This window comes from Quercus lobata, chromosome 3 (assembly GCF_001633185.2).
Source record: "Quercus lobata isolate SW786 chromosome 3, ValleyOak3.0 Primary Assembly, whole genome shotgun sequence".
NCBI classification, from domain to species: domain Eukaryota; kingdom Viridiplantae; phylum Streptophyta; class Magnoliopsida; order Fagales; family Fagaceae; genus Quercus; species Quercus lobata.
The window spans coordinates 68,546,467-68,570,532 of record NC_044906.1 but is presented as its reverse complement, the minus strand read 5'-3'; the positions used below and the strand labels follow the sequence as shown (position 1 = coordinate 68,570,532).

Below are 24,066 nucleotides of genomic sequence, written 5' to 3'. Positions count from 1 at the left end.
GTCGTTGCAATAACAATTAATGTCATTGTAATAGGTGTTATTGCAATGACAAAAAAGTCGATGCAAGCCGTTGTAATAAACTTTGAGGCAATAGGTTTATGCAGCACTAGATTTTCGTTGCAAAAAATTTCACATATTGCAATAATTTACTTTGAAAATCTTGTTGCAATAGGTTGATTTTTTTATTTTTTTTAAAAAATTACAAATTTAAAAAAAAAAATTAAAAATAAATAAATCATTTTTAAATAATAATTTTTTCATTAACCTATTTTGCAATTCAAAAATCATACCTAGGAACTATACTAACAAATTAAAGATACACATAAAATATGAAATTCAAAATACTTCATTTCAATACATATGTCAAAGAATACAAATATGTACACAACTTGTTTACATTCAAACACATTGTTTCTAAAAGTATGAAAAAATTAATACAACATGAAAGAAAAGTTTCTTCTTGAAGGTGTTATCCAAGCATGCTTCACGACCATTTCACTAACTTACCACCTATTTTTGGGGGAAAAAAAAGAAAAGAAAATAAGTGTAAAGTTAAAAAAACATCATATGTACAACATAATGACACCAATATACACAATCAGTGATTCTAAAAAAAAAAACACATACACAACAATACTACTTGAAGACTGTGCAATTAAACAAAGAAAAATCAAATTAAAATTTAAAGTGAACTAAAAGATTACCTAAAAGTTAGAGAGAATTTTTAAACTGAAAAAGAGTCTCTCTAAGGAGAATATGAATTAAGAGGGACTGAAATTTGAGAGAGAAAATTTAGAGTTAGTAGATATGAGAGTGAGATGGAAAATTGAGAGATAAGTTTTGTAGTTAGTAGATAAATTTGAATTTTGAGATACACTTAACAGAAAGAGGGAAAGTGAAATGAGAAAAAAAAAAAAGAAAAAAAAAAAAAGAAAAAGAAAAGAGAGAGAGAGAGATTGAGATGAGAAAAACATGGGGATAAATGTGGTAAGAGAAAGAGGGAAACTAAGATGAAAAAAAAGAGAAAAAAAAAAGAGGTAGGCATGAGATAGAGAGAGAGAGAGAATTTGAGATTTTAAATTAAAAAAAAAAAAAAAAAGCAAAAAAATAGGAGATAGAGGTGGGTGAGATAAAGAGGAAAACTAAGATGAAAAGAAGAAGAAGAGAGATAGGCGTGTGTGACAGGGTGTGAGTTAAATTTGAGATGAGAAAAATTAGGAAGATAGATGTGGTGAGAGAAAGTGGGAAATTGAGATGAGGAAAAAAAAAAAAAAAGACATGCGTGGATGAGAGAGAAATATTGAGATGAGAAAAAAAAAAAGGATAAACATGGGTGAGAGAGAGGAAATTAATGAAAAAAAAAAAAAAAACACCAATTTCCTAAATTTTCTTGCTACTCAATTACTCACCTCTATTACATCAACAAAATTTGATGTGAAATAAAGATTTAACCTATTACAACAATATAGTTCGATGTGAAATAAAAGATTATCTATTGCAACAACATATCTCAATGTAAAATAAGGGTTACCTATTACAACAACACATTTCGATATAACATAGTAATTATTGCTATAATCTCATTTTGATGTAATAAATTTAAGTTACTATTACAACAAAAAACAACATAGAGATGCAATAGTATATATATTACCTCCATTATTATTATTATTATTTTTTTGCAATAATACTTGTTGTATTATATCTTTTTTCTTGTAGTATCTTCCTCTTCCTCAACCAAACACAAGCTTCTTCTTCCTCAGTTCTTCCTCACCGAAAACCCACACACTTCAAGCTTCTTCCTCACCGAAATCCACACCCTCACCCAAAAACTCCGACCACCCTTCCTCACTGAAACCCCTTACCCATTAGTCCTAGCTTCTTCCTCATCGAGCCCTACACACTCAAACACAAACACTAAAACAGTCAAACACTCAAACCTGGAAACTTGCGGGTTTGTCGCCTGGGTCCATGGGTTTGTTGCTTGGGTTCGTGGGTTAGTGGGTTAGTGGTTAGGCTCATGAGTTCACCATTGGGTTCATGGGTTTGTTGCTTCATGTTTCTATTTATGATCTCTCTAGGTGTTCATGGTTTCCGTTTTGATCTCTTGCTTCGTGTGGTTTCTGTTTTAATCTCTTGCTTTGTGTAATTTCTGTTTTGATCTCTTGCTTCATGTGAGCGCGTGCTCAGAGGCTAATATTTCTTAAAAGAATTGTTATGTCCACAATATTTACTTTCACAACAAAATCATAAATAATAAGTTTACTAACTTTCCTATCATGCCTGTTGAGTATATTTATAAAAAAAATAAAAAAAAATGAAAATAAAAACCATAAATGCATTGCACCTAAAAGTCAGGTTTTTTTTTTTTTTTTTTTTTTTTAAGATTTGATTTAAATGATAAATTTAAGTTTGACAGCAAGTCAATTGAATTTGTATTGTATTAAAGCATTTGCATCCGGAGATGTTAAAAAACATCTATTTTACACCCTTAAAACTTATTTTACCTATTTTACCATCTTAATTTACAACTCACCTAACATCTCAATTTTTATTTTTACATACAACTCATTAAAATAATATATATTACACCATCAAATAATATAAACAACTCACTTCTCTCTCTTCCCACTCTTCTTTCATCAAATGCATACGGCCAGCAATCACCACCAAATCTAGCAATCCTACCACCGTTAGTAACCACCTACCACCTAAAACTCAACCCAACCACCAAAAGCCATCCATCACCACCACCATCGGACTGAGAAAACAAAAAACCACTAGAGAAACCCACCTCCTAAACCAACATAGCACCCACTAAAAAAATCACCACCAAAACCCACCACCGAAGCCAACCCAACCACCACCAAAACCAACCAAGCAAACATTGAAAAACCCACCACTGAAACCCATCACCAAAGCCAACCTAGTCACCACCAAAAGGACCCACCTCTAAAATCCAACCACCAATTCAACTTCAATACTGAAACTGAAACCTAGCCACCACCCAAACGACCACCACTGAAACCCACCACCAATCCCATCCCAACAACCACCAAAACAACCCACCACTTAAACCTAGCAACCAATGATTCAACCCAACCAAAAATAGCCGAGAAAGAGACAAAGAAGCGAGAGAAAAAGCGAATATAAAGAGAAGAGGGAGAGTCAAAGAAGAGAGGAGAGAGGGAGAGAGAGAGTGAGAATAATAAAATATTAGACTTTAAGCTTACATCTGTGAATAGTGAATTGTATATGTAGACACTTATTGTAACTAGATGGTATAATTTTTTACATATAACAACCCAGATGAAGCATGTTTTTAGTGGTTTGAGTTATAAAATAGCAATTTGTTGGGTTTTACACCCCCTAATGCTAACGCTTTTAGGAGAATGGTTTTTAGCTTGATTTTATTTTATATATTGAAAAGAATATTCCAACATTAATTGTGAAACATTCACTTGTTGCTGGAATCCAAACTTTTATAACCTTTTTTATTTATTTATTTAAAAGGTAGAAGTTTTTTATAACTTTGTTTACAGGTAAATCTGGGAACTTCCATCTTTAAATGATGTATTTCTTTAAAAAGTTGGGTTTTTAAAAAATAACCAACAATTTGGGATTGAAGAAATACTGTTTAATCTCTTTTTGCCATCTCGAATTTTTTTCTTTCATGACCCAAGGTTAAAGATTATTTTGACACCAGGACAAAAGGTTGGGAACTATTTTGAATATGGGTCGTAGGTTGAGGATCAAAGTTTAAACCATAGATTAATAAACACAAAACGAAAATTTTACCTACCAATTTGTTATATATAATATATTAAACTGAAGCATAATTAGAATTTAAATTGTAATCTAACTTAGTTTCTAACTGTAGTCTAATTTTACTCCAAGTATTTATTTTAAATTTTTTTTTTCAAATTTTGGTACTGAGTAACCCATTTCTAGTAGTCAATGCAAATGGCTTTCTAATTGTAGTCTAATTTTACTTCAAGTATCTATTTAAATTTAAATTTTGATCCCTTTGAATCTGTTCTTGATCCAATGTGGAGACTAAGAAATATAGACCTACTTCTGTATTTCAGAATAATCTCATTTTTCAATTATTCAACCATTTCATTTTATCAAGTTCAATGTTAGTCAAATTAGTCAACATTTATATGTTTCAATGCAACAACAAAATATTATTTGTAACAGATGGTTTTGTTTTATTTTTTGATAACAACAATTGGTTTAGTTGGTTGCTTAATTGGTCACATTTTACTCATGAGATGGGTTGGATTGGTATTAGTTAGCAAAATAATTGTATTAGTTAGCAAAATAATTCTATTAGATTTAATGTACTTATTAGATCTAATAAGTGCCTTGTGTAATTGAGAAATTTGAGACATGTCCCTTGGTAGGAAGAACACGAAGCTCAGAATTATGGATATATTTAATACTTCCAAAATATAAGAGGAAATTGGTCTATGGTCTCTTAGTAACAAAGAAATAGGAATATCTATCCCTACATCGTGAAATATATATATATATATATATATATTAGTACAAATTTTGCTTGTGCTTATGGTTGTGTGCAAGAGCAATTACCCATCGAAAAATAGCCTCTTTTTAGAACTGGACTGGACACTTTAAGAGTTGAGTTTCACTCCACCTTTAGTGGATTTGACATGAAACTTACCTTTGGGGAGTCATGTTCTAATTGAAACTCGACTCTTGACTCTTGAGAATCGAGTTCTATATAAAGGCTCTTTGTAGATTTAAGTTTGATATAGTGCTATTGGTCAAACAAAAACGTCACGATCGTTGTTTAAATGATTTGGAAAAAAAATTAATTATACTAAAAAAAATTGTTTTTTCGATGTTTGTAGATAATCCTGATGTAGTTTCTAGTTTGCAAATTTTGATTTTTCTCATACGTTTTCTTCGATCACACTTTGAGCTTCTCTTCAGTCAATTACATTTTACCAAAGAAACAAAAAAACAATCCTCTAAAGTAACTCCACACTTACCTCTCTTTTCTTCGCTCAAAGAATATGAATATCTTCCTATCAAAAAAAAGAAAAAGAAAAAGAATATGTATATCTCAATTAAATAGTAGGAACATAAAAGATTACATCTAAGAGTCCACACAGGGCACAAAAGCACTATTGAAGATTGAGCAAATTACGCTCAAGAGCCCGAGGCAAAACGGTGAGACTCCCAGCAAAATGAAAAACCCCATTAGGCCAATAAATAATTTACTCTAAAAGACAACCTTGGGATCCAATTGAACTCACAGGAAACATTTGGGTTGGCTTTTAATAACCATTGAACATCATCCCCAATCTCTGGAAGTAAGAATCTCTACTGCTAAGAAAAACACATGGCATGTAATTTAACTGGTTGGCATCTCTTAGTATTTTTAACAAAGACATCAAAGGTCTAAATCCCACTACCCCTTGTAACTCTTGAATTAAGGTTCTGATCTCCATTTCCCTTCAATGTGCGTTCTATCGCAAGACGAATTGTAAAAACCAAGAAAGTGGACACACAAGTTTTGTACAAAAAAATCTAGTACCACAAACTTAGCCACAACTCTTCTACTTGGTTGACCATGAGTGATGAAAAAAGAGTGGTGAGGCCATATAAAAATGATATACAACTAATTACAATCAGCCACGTAGGAAATTTATGGCAAAAGTTGTGGCTAAGTTTATGGTACTAGAACAACTGATTTTTGTGCTATAACTTTAATATAGTCAATTGTGAGTGCTAGAGAAAAAGTTATATGTTTATGTGAAAGTAATAATTCACTATTCACAATCGATCAATTCATCAAATTGTGACAAAAGTTACAGTGAAGTGTGTGGTCTAACAAAACTAACAAAAAGTCTCAGCAACTTCTACGGAATTGGCAGCCATATGCTGGACCCAAGCTGTCAAGACTTCATCTCTCTCATCCTCGCGATAACAAATACACAAGTTCTACCATCTTGCCGTGTTGCATCAACGCTTGGTTTCGACCAAGAGTTGGGAGACTTCAGGATGTTCTTTGAGGACTCGCAACCCTTGTTCTATCACATGAAGGAAGAGAAAAGTTGCTGGCTTGAATCATCTCTGGGACTATTTGAGCTGCATCAAAACTAAAAACAATACTGTATTAGATTGTAGTCATTTTCCCTCTACCTATGTGGCTCAACTCCCATTGTTGAGAAGCCAACCGGGACAATGTGGCACAAAAATCCCTCCAAAATCTAATTACCATCCAATGAACACTAATTTTACAAATAGGACACAATTATTACGGAAATGTAAACTCGAATGCCGGTAATTGCATTTCCACATTTATTTCTAGCTCTAGAGAAATAGAGCCAGATCTTAGTATTGGAAGTCCACATCTTCAATCCGGTGATAAAATTTCCTCAATTTTTCAATGCTTATGGGAATTTTGAAGAAAAAGATGACTACAAAACCCTGCCTCACATAATTTTTGTCCCTAAAAACTGCTACTACATTTGTGATACAGTCTAAAGTCTAAACATATGCACAATTTCAGCTTGTTTAAAGGCAAGTCACATACCATATATTAGAAAAAATAATGTTAAAGGTACGTATATCATTTTCATCCCATCTATATTTCTCCATAAAATGAATCTTACAACAGTTTCCATAGTCCATACAGCTCTCTCTCTCTCTCCCAAAAATTAAAATAAATAAATAAAAGGGAAAAAGAGAAGAAATAAATCTTACAACAGTATCCATCCAACTCTCTAAAAAATAATTTAAAATAGAGGATATTACAAAGATTGATCCTATACTTAAGCCTGTGAATCAAATGCTGTCTCTCAACCTGCGACCACAAAATTTCCAAGGCTGGAAGTTTTAAAAGCCCACTTAATAATCACCCCAGATTTCCAAGGCTGGAATTTTTTTTTTTTTTTTTTTTAATTTGGAAAAAATTAAAAAGCAACTAACTACTCAAAAATAGAAACTAACTTTTTTTGAAATTTTTTTATATTTCCCATAAATGTAGTACTAAAAATTTTCTAAGATAGTATAACAACAGTTGTCTAAAGACACCGGTTAATAGAATAATTTGTATCTTCATATTCTATCTTGTGATTTAAAAAATGAAAACATTACTAAGCCCAGGAAACTTAAAAGGCTCTCAAATTAGTACCCATAGTCAACAAAAGGCCCAAAAACTCTCAAATGCCAGTAATTTTATTTTAAAATAATGGGCCCAAACCAACCCAGCAAACCCAATTCACTATAAGATTAGTTTTTTCTAAACATGCAACCCAACCCAATATCCCATTAGGTGGGCGGTTTCACCATACCGTCAGTCAATTCCAGGTTCAGTGGCAGGTGAATTCGGCTTATCTCAAGTATTTTTTTTTTTTTGGATAACCGAGTATTTTTTTAATTAGACATTTCTTTTTGTTTTAAGTATACAATGACAAGTAGTAATGGGTTTTAATCTCCCATTTTAATTAGTTAGTAAGTGATATAGAAGAGATTCCAATTAAAAAAATATTAAAGATAAGCCAAACCCGCAAATTAATATGAGAGCACCCCAAATTCACCCATGTACACTCACTCAAAACTATCAATTCAGTGTATATTCATTATAGTTGTCAAAATTCCAATCTGGATTCTACAATCCTACAATTTTACGATCCCACATGCCTAAAATGATTCGGATCTTTCAAGGATCTTTGCGATCATTCAAGATTAGTAGAATTGTACGATTCTAACAATCCCAAACAACCTTGGTTTCTTGTAATCTTCTTTAACTTGACAAAAGGTTTAGTTGGAGCCAAATGAAAAATAAAATCCTAATAGACCAAGTTTTTCAATCTAATGCAGAGAAAGTGTCAGTTGGACCCAAATAAAAAATATCTCAATAGAGTGTCACGTTTTGAGGTTTTTAGCCTCTTTAAATGATGCTTACAAATGGATGTAGTAATGTATGGTAATTATATCAATAAATGTATAATTTATGTGATTATTTAACATATCAATGTGTATTTTTTTCTCAAATAATGTAGGATCTTACAATCAACGATCCCACCTACCTCTCACGATTCTACGTAGAACCCCAATTTTGACGACCTTGATATTCATGTGTGTGTGGTGTGTGCACACACGTGTCTTGGATGAGGCAAAAAAACAAAGATGCATATATAAATAATGCCCAAATGGGATATTCATCAATCAAAAAATCATGTAATCAAGGTGATATGACCAGGGAGTACTTTAGATTTGAACTTTATATCAGACATCGTCTTTTATAGAAAAGGTAACCATACCACTATGATTATTTCCAAATAAGATCCTACCATCTATGAACCTAAAAATTGTGTTATTTTATATGTCCCTAACATTACTCCACTGAAAATAATAGCACCAAACCACTTGTTGGATACAAAAATCTGAAAACATGCAAAGACAATTCAATAAAAAGTTGAGCTGGCACTGGTCAAAGATCAGCAAAGAAGAAAGAGAACTTAAAACAAACTAAATTGAGACTCATTATGTGTCATATAAGCAAATTGGATTACTCAAGATTAGTGCACTGTTTTAATTATGTGAGTTTGGGAGCATATAAAGAAAAGGCCGCCTTATTTTGCATCATATGTTCTTAATGAGTATTTAAGGGGCACTAAGTGGTTAGAAACAATTCCAGCTGATAGAATTGGACAACAAAGAGAACAAACATGAATCACAGAAGGTTAAAATTTATAGAGATGCGATTGATGGCAAGTTGCTAGTGACACTGTTCATTAATTCCAGTAATCTTAGAGAGGAGATTTATGTACTCTCCGATTATGAATTCATTGTACATCAGAAAGAATATATACAGACAACAGAATATATTCGTGTGTTTGTGTTGCATAGAAAATTAGAAACTAATAAAATCAGTGTAAGAAGAAAGGCAGAAAGCACAAGATTTGGGGACAAAAAAGGCTTTCCTTGACAGCAGAAGCTGTTACAATGAATCAATGGCCTTAAAAAAAGTAAAAATGATCCTAAAAATGAAGAACAATTCAAAAACTACTGGTAAAAATCCACCTCTGCCATCTTCTGCTACAAAACTATTCAAATACTACCAACGAGATGATACTTTGTCTCTCTCTTTTGTTTTCCCAGCATCGCCACAAACACAGCAAATCTAGAATTTTTTTTTCGCAATTTGTTGAGTTAGCAAAATATAATCGATGTCAACATCATTTTCACTTTATGGTACACCAATTACAGACTGCTACCTCGGCAAATGTAAATTTTGTTGTCAAATTCTTTGTGTACTTAAGACTTTCTCTTGTTTTCTTGGAGAAATTATCTTAGATGCTCTCCTCTTCAGATAATCACCCGCACCTCTTGAGACCACCCAACCTAATAGAAAGTTTATAAATACAAAAAATTTAAGTTTATTACAAAAAATTTTACCAAACTTTTCGCACTTGTTAACATAGCAAATTGTTAATAGATAAGTAAAAAAATGACGTCAACAGTAAGTCCAAATAAAAATTAATAAAAGCTTTCCAACTTAACTATTATAAAAAATATAAAAACAAAAAACCCTTAAGTAATTTTGTGGTAAAAAAACCACCTAAACAGTGCATTTCAATGGAACATAATTCTGAACACCATCCAAACTTGAATCAATTATGAACCATGCAGGTTCAAGGGCTATTCAAAATGACTAAAAAAACCCACCCCAAGTCGAGGTTGATCAATTTTGACGTTCTAAATTAAAAAATTCAGGTTGGTGAAGTGTTAGATGTGAGAAAATCTCACCTGAAAATAATACCTAATCCAACCCTTTTTTATTACACGTGGCACCTTTTTACACCAAAGTGCTTTCTATTGACCACTGAAATCACCTTATTCCACTTTATCCGATGGATTTTGTCCCTTTCAATTTGTGTATGTTTGAGACGATTGATGGTTGTTTGAGATGATTGATGGTTTTTTTTAACCATAGATGGTTGATTGCAATGTTTGATGATCATGGATTTAGATCTTGGTTTTATAAGGTTTGTTTTATTGTTTTTATTTGTATTTTCATATTTTTCTGATGTGCTTTAAAAAAATGAAAACATTACTAATCCAAAAAGAAACTTAAAAAGCTCTCAAATAGGGCCCATAGCTGAAACAAAAGGAAGGCCCAAAAACACTCAAATGTCAAGTCATTTTGTTTAAAATATGAGCCCAAGACCAACCCAGTAAAGCCCAATTCACTATCAAGATGGGTTTTTTCAAACATGCAACCCAACCCAATTACTTGGGTGGATCTTTGTGAAACCATTCATGCATAATTTTGTATTTCGGCCCTCAGCAACTTAAAGCATAAGCTGTCTCTCTTGGAAGCAATCATCCAAGCAAGCTTGGCTAACAGAGTGTTATTGAAACCTTCAGCTTTTCTAGAGCCTATACCTCCTGTGCATTTGGGATGACACAGTTTTTCCCATAATCTCTATTCTCTAGGTAAGAAATCTGCCTTCTGTTTCCTTAGACTTCAACCAGAATCTTCTAGACAGAGCATCAAGCTTGTCACAAAAACTTTGTTTAACATGCTAAAAGAATACATGATATAATTTGGAATAGCTTGAGCTACTGATTTAATAAGGGTGCTTCTACTAGCCTAGGACAGACATTTGCTTCTCCAACCCATGAGCTTTTCCCCAAGCTTTTCTTGGCTGGCCCAATAGACAAAAAATTTGGTTTTATATGCCAGCCCAACATTTCCTAATCCACTAGTTTTTCCCACTAATTAAGAAGCTATAATTTATTTTTTTTTTTTGAATTAAGGACTCGTAATTGGGTTATATGCTTAAGCAGAAACATGAAAGAAAGAGGACATTTTCACTTTGCTTAATCTATTCATGAGTTATTATGTAGAGTATAAATCAAATTGAAGTAGGCCTCAATACATATTTTGAAGGGAGGCTTCACTAAATTTGAATCTCAAAAAATGAAAAATTCGGCCTGTGGGCTTTGGCTGGCCCAATAGAAAACTTGCAGAAATTCTTTGCCTTCCACAATATTAGCCTAATACTATTCTCTCTCTTTTGTACTTGGACTTGGCATCATACGTGTAACAAAGTTTGTAAATTACATTCCATAACCCAATTGACTAATAAAATTAATAAACTAAAATTTTATGCTCATGTTACTTGCATAAGTTAAATTACAAAGTTTGTTACAATTGGGGTCACAATTGTGAATTTTTTACTAGAATGGTTAAGTTTACAAATACCCCAATTTTAAAGTGATTTTCTACCTTGGGGTACGGTACCTTTTTTTTTTTTTTGAGAAGACACAGTACCCCAAAATTAAAGTGAACTTCTACCAACAATCATTTATTATTATTATTAGTTAGGTGGCTTGAGAGAGCATTATAAAATTGAATTCACTTTCAGATAATTATTTTTCTCAAAGTAATAAAGCAAAGAAGAAAGAGAAGAATGGTAGATATCAATTAAAATAAACTAGCAACCCTTCTCATTACTAGTAGAAAATGGAAATTTACACTTATAATAATCTCCAATACGGTTCAAACATAACAACCACAGGACAACATTTTTAGTCAGCAGAAGCTGTTACAATGACCTTCGAACAAAAAAAGCAAAAATTGATCCTAAAGATATAACTATTTCAAATACTACTGGTACTGGCGGGTGGTAAAAGACCACCTCTGCCATCTTCTGCTACATATAACAGAAGCAAAAAAAAAAGACCCCAAGAACAAAAAGGGTCCCCCATGGGTACCCTTAAGAACAATTTCGTCCAATTAAAATGATGAAAAGCCATTTAAAATTAGCCCTTCACATTTCTGACCCAAAGAGAGGCCAATATATGCTGACCCCACAAATTTAGTATACTAAATCTAATATCCTAGTATACTAATTTGGTAGTACTTAGTAAAATATTATATAATCATAAATATAATCCTTAGCAAACTATTAGGCTAAAACTTAAGAGGAAAGACACAAACGGGTTTGCTGTGTCTAGAATTGTGCACCACTGTAGGTCTGCCCAAAGGACCAACCACCTGGAGCAACATTGTTAGAGACCACAGTACGGCCATCACTGGTGGTGACCTTGAATGAGAGGGCTTGGCCATTGAGGTAAGTGTTGCTCTGCCAGTTCTGACCCCAGTTCCTTGACATTGCTTGCCAACCAGTTCTGGACCCTTTGATGGAAACAGCATGGACATCACCAGCACCACCAACGTTTGTGACTAGGACAAGGTTGAAGTAAGAGTGGCCATTGATGGTGAACCTTATGCCTCCCTTTCTACTACAGGGTACCCTACAAAAATAAAAACCCAACCAGAAAAAATGTTGTTAGGTAACATTTTACAGAATTACAGTACCTACATAAATGATAAAATGAAAGCACAAGAGGCCAAAACTCAAAAAGTCAAAAAATAAAAAAAATAAATCTTGTTGCTTTGAGTTCTATACTTATATCTTCAATTAAAAAAAAAATAGTTTGTTGCTTTGGAAATTAGAAAATTACCAAAACCCCTAGGGCCATCAAGGTGCCCAAAATTGAACTTTTACTTGTGTCAAGGGGGGTAAAAACAACTTTTACTGCCTCAAAAAATCAAGGAAAATGCTGCTACACTTTCTTTTCTGAGTCTTATTCCAAAAAACAAAGCAAAACAAAAAACACTACAGTATTTTCTGAGTTTAAATTATGAAGGGCGCAAAACCCTTTCAAAATCAAACAAAGGCAGAACCTTGACCATAAAACAAGGAATAACTATGAGGTGTGAAAGTCATTTTCAATTGAAAACCCCAGAGAGACAGAGATCTGCCATTTCCTTAGAAAAAGGTAAAGTTTTTAAGCTTAAAATCATCATAAAAGCCTTACCTTTTGTAAGCCACAGGCACTATTCCAGCTTTGTATTGGGCAATGTGCTGGAAGACAGGCTGAGAGAGATCAAAGTGGTGCTGGGGAGGGTTGCACCAACCCCCATTGTTGTTAGGAAGAGCATTGTTTGGTGGGCAGAAGTTGGTGGCTGTAACCATAATGGAGCCAGGCAAACACCACCTGGGGTCACTCACACACTTGATCTCATAGCAAGACCCACAGCTCAACCCATTGTTGAACAGAGCTGTGCTCAAAGCTGCAGTGTTTGTCCCATACCCTTGGCTATACAAGTTCCCATAGCCACAAGCTCCACCTGCAGAAATTTCACCAACAAATGCATCAGCAAAACTTGGCCTCACAAATTTTTAAGTACTAAAAGAAATGAACTTTATTGGTTACATAATGCATACCCATTGTCCCAGAAGCATCACCACCTCCATAGAAGGTAGCATGAGCATTAGTCCAACCTCCACCACTATACCCATGAACAGATGAGACCATTGCTAGAAAACCCACCAAGAAAAACCCGGTGAAAGCCATTTTCCTACAAACAAAGTAATAATAAGTGAACCATTTAGTACTAACTTTCTTTGTAACAACCATATTAAAAAAAAACTGCAACATTGCTTTTGTTTGTTGTTTTAGCTCAAGTGAGCCTTTTAGTTAGAAATGAAATGGACTAAAGAGAGTCAAGATGATTACATTAAAAATTGAATCTTTGAGAGGAAAGACAAGCGAGAGAGGAAATGCTAGGCAGTTGAGTGAAGGAAATTAGACATGGGTAGCAGCCATTATATAGAACTTTGGGATGGAGGTAGGTAGGGACCATTTTTGCCACTGTCACAACTAACTCCAACTTTTAAGAGTGTTGGAACAAAAAACCGCTTCATATTAAAGCATTTGCACAAAAAAGAATTTAAGAAATTTGTCACTTTTAACATAATAATCTTTTTCCATTTTTTTTTCAAAATGCGATTATTTATTTTATATTATTTTATAAAGATATTAAAGGCCTTAGCTTATTTTGAGCAACTTTTTGAGTATTTCAAACACACTTATATATATTTTGTTTATTTTACATTATTTTATTAAAATATTAAGGGCTTATTTGGTAGCCTATTTTGAGTAACTTTTTGAGCATTTTAAACACACTTACACATTTTTTCAATTTTTCACACATTTTTTTCATCCACATGTATATCAAAAACACTCAAATAATATTACTTAAACTCCTTTACCAAACACCACCTAATTTTCTTAAATTTTTTTAATTGTTTTTTTCTCCACAAATAATAATTATCATCTTCATTCAGTCAAAAAATAATTATCATCTTCATAAATAACTAATTGTAAAATGAATAAGGTCAGTGTAAATTTATACAATTATCATAGGCTTCAAAGAGAATTTACATTGGACTTATAGATCGTTTGGTAAGAAGGACTATTGACAACTGGACTCGAATCTAGACATTTTAGACAAAACGTTCGAGCCATACCAACTGAATCAATTCCAATCGACCATTCTTCTCCTTTTTTTTCTTTTTTTCCTATTATACACAAACAAACAAAGAGATGTTGTGAATACTCTTAAGTCTTAAGCTATTATCCGTTTTGTAATAGTGAAATTTTCAAGTGACTTTTGGGTTTTGTTGGGGGGTTGCACTTGAAAGGCAGTTTTTCTGGCTCGAAAACGCGTGGATTTGTAGCTTTCACTGTGGGAATTTTTTTTTTTTTTTTTTAAATCCAAAAAATCCAAGTGGGGTATAGTGGTTTTTGGCTATGATGGCTAATATACTTCCATACGCACATGCAAGCATCCCCCATTTGCCGCAAATACCCTTTTCCCTCTCTTGTAGTTTTGTTCTATCTCCCCTTTAACTTTTTTTTCTTTTTCATTATTTTATTTAAAGAATTTTGAAGACTCTTTAAAGGGCTTAGAATGGCTTGAATCGAATGTTAGATATTGACGGTTCTTAAATTGACTACGTGTCGGTCGAGTATCGTGTCTAATGTAATAAAATAAGTACATAAAATGCATCGATTTGTTATCATGTCCAGTGTACAGGGATACTGAATGAAACTCTTTTTAGTTTCTAGTGTTATTCTTCGAAATTTTGAAATGAGTTTGAGTTTTTTTTTTTTTTTTTTTTTTTCTCTATCAATCCTTTTATATAATTGAGCTTCTGAAACATAATTATTTTCTGCATAATTGTTTAGCATTTGAATAAGCTATAAATATTTGACTATAGAGGCACAATATTTCCACATTATAGTACCTTGTGTGATAAATGAGAAAATGATACAGCCGTCTGATAGGACTTTGGGGAAGGATGGTGGGTAGAGTTCATAGTTAATATCCGAATCTTTTCTGGTAAACAAATTAAATAGGTAGTAGTATTTTCTGACTTGCATAAAAAGAAAGAATTTTCGTTGTTCTTTCTTCAAAATCTCCCATTAAATGCCATATGTGCATGGTTCCAAAACTTAAACTCTCAGCCTACCCTACAAGGCAGCCTTAACCTTCTCTGTTTCTGTGGGTCCATTTTCTTATCCTGAACGGTCCAAATGCAACTGAACACGTTCACTTATCAGGGAAATGACACTATGAAAGTGAATCACAGAGAAAGTTGAGGTTGCTTCACGTGGGTGATGACATTTTTATCTATGTTCTTATTTCTATTAAAATTTTAATCTCATTGAAATGAAACCCTTTATTTATTCGGAAATTTCCCCCCAAGCTTCAAGTACCCTTTTTTTGTTGAATAAAAAAAAAGTTTCGGTGGACTCGTTAACCTCAAGTCACTAAATAGTGGAGCTATTATCATGAGCAAAATACATTCGTTAAAGAGTTATTATTCAAACCGTTCAACTCTTGCTAAACATCATGTGAAGCGTTTGCGCAGCAGTCTCATAGCTTCAAGTACTTCTTACGCGTTAAGATCGGCCAAATAAAAAATGAAAAAAAAGAATCAAAGCCATGTGTGGGTTCTACGTGTGATTCATCAAGCAATAATTTGTACTAGTACCTTAGCTGGATTTTGTGTCTGACGACTTCTTTAATTACGTAAGTTGTTTAATGGGTGATTAATGGTTAAGCACATTATAGTGACAAACACTGATGGATAATCAGAATTAATAATGAATAAAGATAAGATCTGCATGGAAAACGACAACCCTGGATTCTAAAAATTGACTGACGAGATGATACTACCGCGATTCTCGGCATTAGTGTTCCAATCGTATTAATTAACAGCCAAATACTTAAGAACAAAACACACAAATTAAGAACACAATAGTTGAATTTTTTTTGGTTTTGTAAACTTTGGACTATACTCATACTTTTAGGGAATCTACTCTGGCTTAAGACAGTCTTAAACACTCCATGCAGGTACTTTTCTCTCCCTCTGAATAAGGTTTCCCACTGAATAAGGTTTCCAAGTTCTTGGAAAACTTGGAAGTAACATTTTGGTGGAAACTAGAAGCATACTTTTAACTTTTAATCAGGTTTTGTTTAGATATATGTGAGACAGAATACTTTTACGGCCATATCGAGTAATATATATGATATATCTGAATTGACAGCATGTAATTTATTCTGTCTTGTGCTTTTGCTTATTAGGATGAACAAGACTGAGATTTGATGCAAAATTATTCAATATTTTAAGAGTAATGTTTATTCCTTTCAAATAAATGATATATGAATTCAATTAATGAAATTAACTATTATGTAAGTGGAAAAAATATTGCTTCTAAAGCATTGCCTGATAGATAGTCGGTGTGTCTAACTCAATTCAATTCAAAACTTTGAATTAACCTTACAATTCTAGTAATAGTAGTCTTAACTTCTCAAATAAATAAATAAAATAGTCTTGTGCTTACCCAATTTAACAAGCATAGGTCAAAAGCAAAGTATATTTGCAATAACTATAATAAATAAATAAGCACACACATCAAACAAGGCAAGTTGAACATTTAAAAAACAAACAAACAATACAAAACTTTGACAAAGGACTAATGCAACTAACACCATTGAATTTAATTGAAGAAGTAACATATATTGACCAAAAGAATTGTTGTTTGATATGATTTTCATTTTCAAAATATCAATGTGGATGCTGCAGACATATGGATGACCTATCTCAGGTGTCGATCTCCATTCTAAATTTCAAGCGGCAAGGAATATGTGTTGGTTTTTGCTAGTGAGGATTCTAGAGTACTGAATAGAGTTCATGAACCTAAAAATCGACAAACCCCACCTACATGCATTGTCAAGCTTGATGTCGATGCGTCTATCTCTAGAAAGGGGCATCTGCCTTTCTATAAGCCTTACAAGTTGCTGCTGCAGAGAACCGGATGCAGATTGACGGTCTGAATGCAAAAGGAGAGCGAGTTTTTTTTTTTTTTTTTTTTTGAGAAAGGAAAAGGAGAACGAGTTGACTAGTCCATTATCACTATTATTTGTAATTCACTTGAACTTAAAGTCATTATCTAGTTTTAATTTTAGTTGAGTTAGGAGAAAGCTAAATTATGCGGCTTAGCATGCGTTTGCCTAGGAATTATATTGTGTTTTGAGTTTTTGGCTGGGTCCCACGGTATTGTTCACAACCCAGCCAAACTTATGAAAACGCAGATTTCTAGATAAATCTTGGGTCTCACGACACTATTCATAACTTAAAAATTATTTTGATACGGTGTTTTCAGTAATAAATTTTCAGTTTTAAGCAAAATAAATAGTATCGGCCCTTATACTGCTACCAAGCCCCAAAAGTCATCCTAGATGTTTTGTAAGGTTGATACCATTATTCTAGGTGTCTCTGTTTGATTTGATGAAGATTTCAACTTATAAGAGCATTTAGCATTCCAACTTTTATTTTATAATACAACATATTAAAATAATATTTCTATACAATAAAATAATATATCCCAAAACCCAAATAAAAATGAAATCCCAAAAACTCAGTGAGAGAGAGAGGGGAATTGATAAAGTAAGTGAATAATATATATATATATATATATTTTTTTTTTTAAGAATTGAGCTACAATGCAATTCTACTTTAAAATTGCACTGTAGCACTATTGCAAATTTTTTTGCAATAGTTGATTTTTACAAGTCCGGATGTGTGGGGAGTTTTGGGCTTTTATGCTAAATTTTCCCTACATATGACATATGTCATTCCCAATATGAATGCTTTGAGTGTCAAGACCTTGCTTTTAGTTACTTGATTTCAATTTTTAGAGGGATGTGGTTTAGTGATGCTTGAGTTAGGAGGACTCTAACCTATTAATGTAGATTGTAGTACATTGATTATTGAAAAGACAATGCAAGCAATAGTTATTGATGGAAAGCATATCGATGACCATTGCCTAATTAGTGAACTACTGGATTATTAAGTTGCAAGAAAGGATTCAAAGCCACATTAAAAGACAATGTTAATAGAGTAGATCGAAAAGACGATGTTAATAAAGCAAATCGGTGCAAGCAGTACATGGAACTATGAAAGTAAAATAATATGTTACTAACGCTCCATTTGTTTTGAAATAAAATATTTTCAAATGTTTGGTATGATAAGTAAAATTTTTCAAATGAACCACCAAAACTGATGGCTTAACACTGAAGTTATTAGTGTAAGAGATTCGTTGATTGGACTGTTAGAACCAACAATCAGAGCGATGGCTCCAACAACCAAACTGATTATTGTTTGAGCAGTATTTTCCTGTGACCAGACCGCCAACACTATTTGACAAAAGACGCCTTCAATTACTAGACCTCCAGCATTGGTCGTCGATGCAATATCTTCGACCATCGAACCACTGGCAGCAATTGCTGATGCGATGTCTCTTGCCATTGAACCTCCAGAACCTATCGCTAGGGCAGAGTCTCCGACCACTAGCACCAATTGCGAAGCAGTCACCGACCACTAAACCATCAACACTAGTCGTAGAGCAGAGTCACCAAACATCGGATCATTAGTACTAGTTGTGGAGTGGAGTCACCAAACACCAAACCGTCGACACCGATCGTGGAATGGAGGCACTGGTCACAAGAGAGGTATCTCTGGCCATTGGATAGGTGACCTAGTGACCAGATGGGGAGGGTAAGCCACTATGTGTTTTTAAAAAATGTTTTACCAAATTTTTTAAAATAAAATATTTTACAACTTTTTATAAAGAATTTTCGATCAACGGAAAATATTTTACTAGTTTTACTTTTTCCTACAAATAAACACCTGAAAATGAAAAAATATATTCAAAAAAAAATATTTTATATCAAAACAAATAGAGCATAACTAATAACTTGCTATGAATCTAATGGAAATTCATAAACATCATAAAGTATAAAGTAAAAACAATCTACTTGCATAAATGCCTTACAATATTGATCCTAAAAACTAAAAGGAAATACAATATACTTAATACTATTTCTATTTAAGCAATTTGCAAACAGTAGAGTTGTGTACTATTTCTGTCTAAGCAATTCGAGATATTAGAGTCGTATTTTTTTCTTGAGTATTCTATTTATACTTGAGGCCTCTAACGGTTATCGCAGATCCTTGGTAATTAACTTTCACGTGGCATTCTTTTTCTTATACTTTGATGCCAATTGTCTTGCTTCCAATTGTTGTTGAAAATCTTAATATTTGCCTCAATGGATTGTCTTGCTTCGATATAGGCTTTGTTCGAAACCTTCGCAATTACTTCTCTCCTTATGATTGCCACTTGCCAGTTGTCATGCTATTAGCAAGTCAATATTTTCAAATATATAAGAGCAACGTTTGAAAACAAACTTAGTTTATAGACTAAGGCTACACCAACATATTTTTTATTGGAAGTAAATTTTGACAAATTCACCATTGGATTTTATATATATATATATATATATATTTTTTTTTTTAATATCTTCCATGCTTGCAAAAATTTTAGAAAATTAAAGATCAATAACTATGTCATCAATAAATTGTTTAAATTGCAAATTTTTATAGTTTAAAATTATAAATAAAATATAAGTTTATAGATCATATACTAAATAATATCCGATTAACACGAAATTTGACATATGTATTAAGAGCGTAAAGAACATTCAATTCAACGGTTAGATTTTCAAAATATGTAGAATATTTATAACCAATTTTGTAACTAAATTTTTCCAATTATAATTAACCAATAACTATACTTAAGTTTTGTCTCAAAAAAAAAAAAAAAAATGAAGGAAAAAATTACATGGGCAAATTGAAGACTTAATTCTTCTTCTTCTTTTTTGCAGATATTTTCTCCTTAATAAATAGTCCAATTGAATGATGAATCAACCTCCCAAACATTTGGTTATTGCTTGACCAATTTACATGGGGTTATTTTTGGTGCTACGTCGACAAATAAGGAACGGCTTGGCAGAATTGAATGGTAATGACAGGAATTGAAGGCTATGTCTGTCTTATTATGGTAAAGATGTCAACTTTATTGAAAACAAATATATTTTTGAACCAAAAAATTAAAAAAAAAAGGAAAAGAAAAGCAATTTGAATGTATGTGCGCCAATTAAAAACGATTTTAAAGCCCTTTACCAGCGGCAGAGACGGCTATAGTAGCAAGCTGCACATGCAATCCATTTGGCATTTCTCTCTTTTTACTTCAAAAAATCAAAACCCATTTGGCTTCTCATAAGATTTTGCTTTTGGAATTTTTCTTTGGCGACAGATTCTTTCGTAACATATATACCCATCAGCTAAACACTGAAGATAGAAACAGAGCCAAAGAAGACAACAAAAATTTCAAAAAGCAAATCAGATTGAGGATAATACTTTGCTATTTCTTTCATTCCAAGTCGGGGTTTGATTTATTCTCTGATTGGTCAATTCAGTTCTTGATACTCGAGAGTGACCTCCAAAAATTGACCATCTAGAAATTACAGTTCAATTCGCCAGCGAATTCTCACATAAAAATATTGTAAAAAAATTCTCACTCAAATCGGAATTTCAAGCGTTTGATTAAGACTTTGAAAATGAGCATATATGATTTGAGTTTATCTTCCAAATGAATGAATGATTATCATTTTACAGGTCGTTCTTAGTTTGTTGATATAGTACACGTGGGGTGACTTGACTAGCATAAGGGATACGAACAATTTTATTATTATTATTTTTTTTTTTGGCTTTGTTTAAATTTTAAAATGAAGATTGAACCCTGAAATTACGGCCGCGTAAGGTGGTATAATCATTAAACAAAGAAATATGAACGTATACAAAAACAAATCATGAATTAACTATATTATAGTAGAAGTCTTTGCCGTCAAAGACTATTTTTTTTTTTTTAGAGATGATTTAAATATGTTACTAATTTCACAGCTTAAACTATTTTCCCCTCAAGATCCTGAAGCACTTTGTGTATAAGGAGATGTCAATTCAGCTACAATATTCTTGACTTTTTTTACAAATATAAGTGTTTGTGTGGTGTGGCGGTAAGAGCCAAAGTTTAAGTATTTAGGAGAAAGTTTCACACACACAGACATATATAATAGAATTTCTACTATATTATTTTTGGCTTTGTTTAAAATGAAGATTGAACCCTGAAATTAGGGCCGTGTAAGATGGTGTAATCATTAAACAAAGAAATATGAACGTATACAAAACAAATCATGAATTAACTATATTATGGTAGAAGTCTTTGCCGTCAAAGACTATTTATTATTTTTTTTTTAAAGATAATTACAATATACTACTAATCTCGCAGCTTGAACCATTTTTTTCCTAAAACCTTGAAATACTTTATGTATGAAGAGGTGTCAATTCAACTAGAAGACCCTTGACTACTCTACAAGTATAAGTGTTTGTGTGGTGAGACGTTAAGAGCCAGAGTTCAAGTTTTTAGGAGAAAGTTTCACACACACACATAGTAGAATTTCTATATTGTATCCCAAAAAAAGTATTGTTTTTTAATGATATTGTTCTAGCTCTTACATGAGAAGAATTAAAATTTGAATCATCTCTCTTTATCATTATAACTATTGAATTAATAATTTATCAAGAATACGTAAATAGTCATTTAAGAAAAAAACGTGGAGCAAAGGGGATAATCTTCCTTACAAAGAGCCGACAAGGCGGGAGAAAGATTATCCTTATTGAAGAAAACAGCAGGGCAAAGATTATCCTTATTGAAGAAAACAGAAGACATAGAACTTAAAACAAATCTAGCGACATGGTGAGCAGCACTATTACAAGCACTCCTGACCCAAGTAAAAGCAGAAAAAAAAACTCCAAACTCCTAGCTCTCTTGGTTAAAGTTGAGATTTATAATCATGTCGTTCTATTGAAAAAACTAAAAAGTGACTATTGAATTACAAAGTCTTAACCTTTTCATTTAAAGTTGAGATCTGTAATCGTGTTGTTCTAGCTCCTATTTTTTTTTTTTTTTTTTGAGATCTTTATCTTTATAATAGATCATTTTATTTCGACCTTATCTTTTTTTTTTTTCTTTTTTTATCAACCTTATCCTTTTTTATATGTATAATCTTATCAACCTTATCCTTAACAAGTGTGTGTGGATTCAAAATTTTCTACTTAACTGTTAAACCTTTATATTATGAGAAATACTATGTCTACAACATTTCTACAACATTTTTACAACAAATCCTAAATGGCAAGTTGTTACTGGTTGTTATTATTGGGGTAAAAAGGTAATCTTAGTGTTAGTTTTAAATTTAAATCAATAACAACTAACCACCCATAATTTATTATAAAAATATTGTAGATAAAGCATCCCTCTTATATTATTCTCCAATATAGAACCGGGATGAAGTCTACGACTCTACGTTAAAAAGAAATGATTTTTAGTTAGCAAATATATCCTCTTTGACAAGTGACAACTTTAACGGCCAATAACCATCAAGTCGTTTGAAACATCCCAAGTTCATAACTGCTTTTGTTGACTGTTCCTTTCCTCTTTGCTAGTGTTTTTTTTTTTGTCAGTACCCTACTTTTTTAAAGATTCAATCTACACCGCCAATTTTTTCTCCAAATTTTTGCTATTGCCGTTTTTGATTTTCCTAGCTTTTCTGTCTCCTCCTTTCACTGTTTCAAGGGATTCACTGGCCTGCCCATGTTCAGGATTTTGATTCTCTGTAACTAAAAGTCGATTTTCTCTCTTTGATAAATCACATCCATTGTTGACTGCATTATCAACTTTTTCTTTTCTTTAAAAAAAAAAAAATATTTCTATTTATATATTCTTCGGATTCTTTGGGTAAATATTAAAAAAAATATACTTTTTTTGAGAATCGGATTCTTGGGTACTTGAGTTGAAGGTTGAAAATGCTAGTCCCTACTCCCTATACGAGTTTAGCCTGGTGGTAAATTTTCATTGGAAAGGCACTAGGGTAACTGTAACTTTTTGAATAAAGAACACTGTACCCCTTTGAACATTTGATAAAAATATATATATATATTAGTGTAGTAATCAGATTGATAATAATTACTACTTTCATTTGGACAGTACTCCTTGTCCTATATTTGATTAGTTGTTAATCATGTTTATTTTAGCTCCCTCTTAAAACATTGGACTCTCTTTCCCTCTCAAAATCAAATCTGTCTTAAAATATTGTTTGTCTAACTTATTTGTGTAAAAGTGAGATAAAACTATTAAAAAGTGATTTTAAGCAAATAATTGGGTCTTTTTTTACTATGGGTCCGTTTGGATTGAGCTTATTGTTGCTGAAACTGAAAACTGAAAACACTGTAGCAAAATAATTTTTAAATGTGTGAATAGTATCGTGGGACCCATGAATAGTATGTGAACAGTACGTGAACAGTGTGTAAATAGTATTTTTTGTCTCCTGTACAGTGCTTTTACTGTTCACGTGCAGAGAAAAAAAAAAAAATAAAATAAGGCAGGAAAACGTAGAGCTGAAACTTGCGTTTCAGCTCTATCCAAACGGTCACTATGTTTACTAAACTTTTAGATAGTTTTTTTTTGAAAATGTAAAGGCTAAATCTAAAAGATAGGATTTTACTATTAATATTAGCATATTTAATGGGTAATGGCACTCCTTTTGTTCTTCAAATTTAGTTAGTGTAAACAAAAAATCATGTTTACACAAATGCTTAATTATAGCTTATTTCTAATTTATTTAGTTTATATAATTTTTTTTTAACTTTACATTTTCCAAATAACATTTTAACCTACTAAAGAAAATAATTCATCCCAAAC

The 24,066-nt window shown here is 32.3% G+C and overlaps 1 protein-coding gene across 1 annotated transcript; it reads right to left on the bottom strand.

Annotated features, from left to right (window-relative positions):
• Positions 1 to 11,466: 11,466 nt before the first annotated feature.
• Positions 11,467 to 13,709, bottom strand: LOC115978724 (expansin-A1-like). Its single transcript, XM_031100569.1, has 4 exons — positions 13,573 to 13,709; positions 13,281 to 13,414; positions 12,871 to 13,183; positions 11,467 to 12,303 (listed from the first exon to the last, which is right to left on the bottom strand). Coding segments are annotated over exons 1-4 (753 nt in total). The 5' UTR covers positions 13,575 to 13,709; the 3' UTR covers positions 11,467 to 11,999.
• Between the last annotated feature and the right edge of the window lie 10,357 nt (positions 13,710 to 24,066).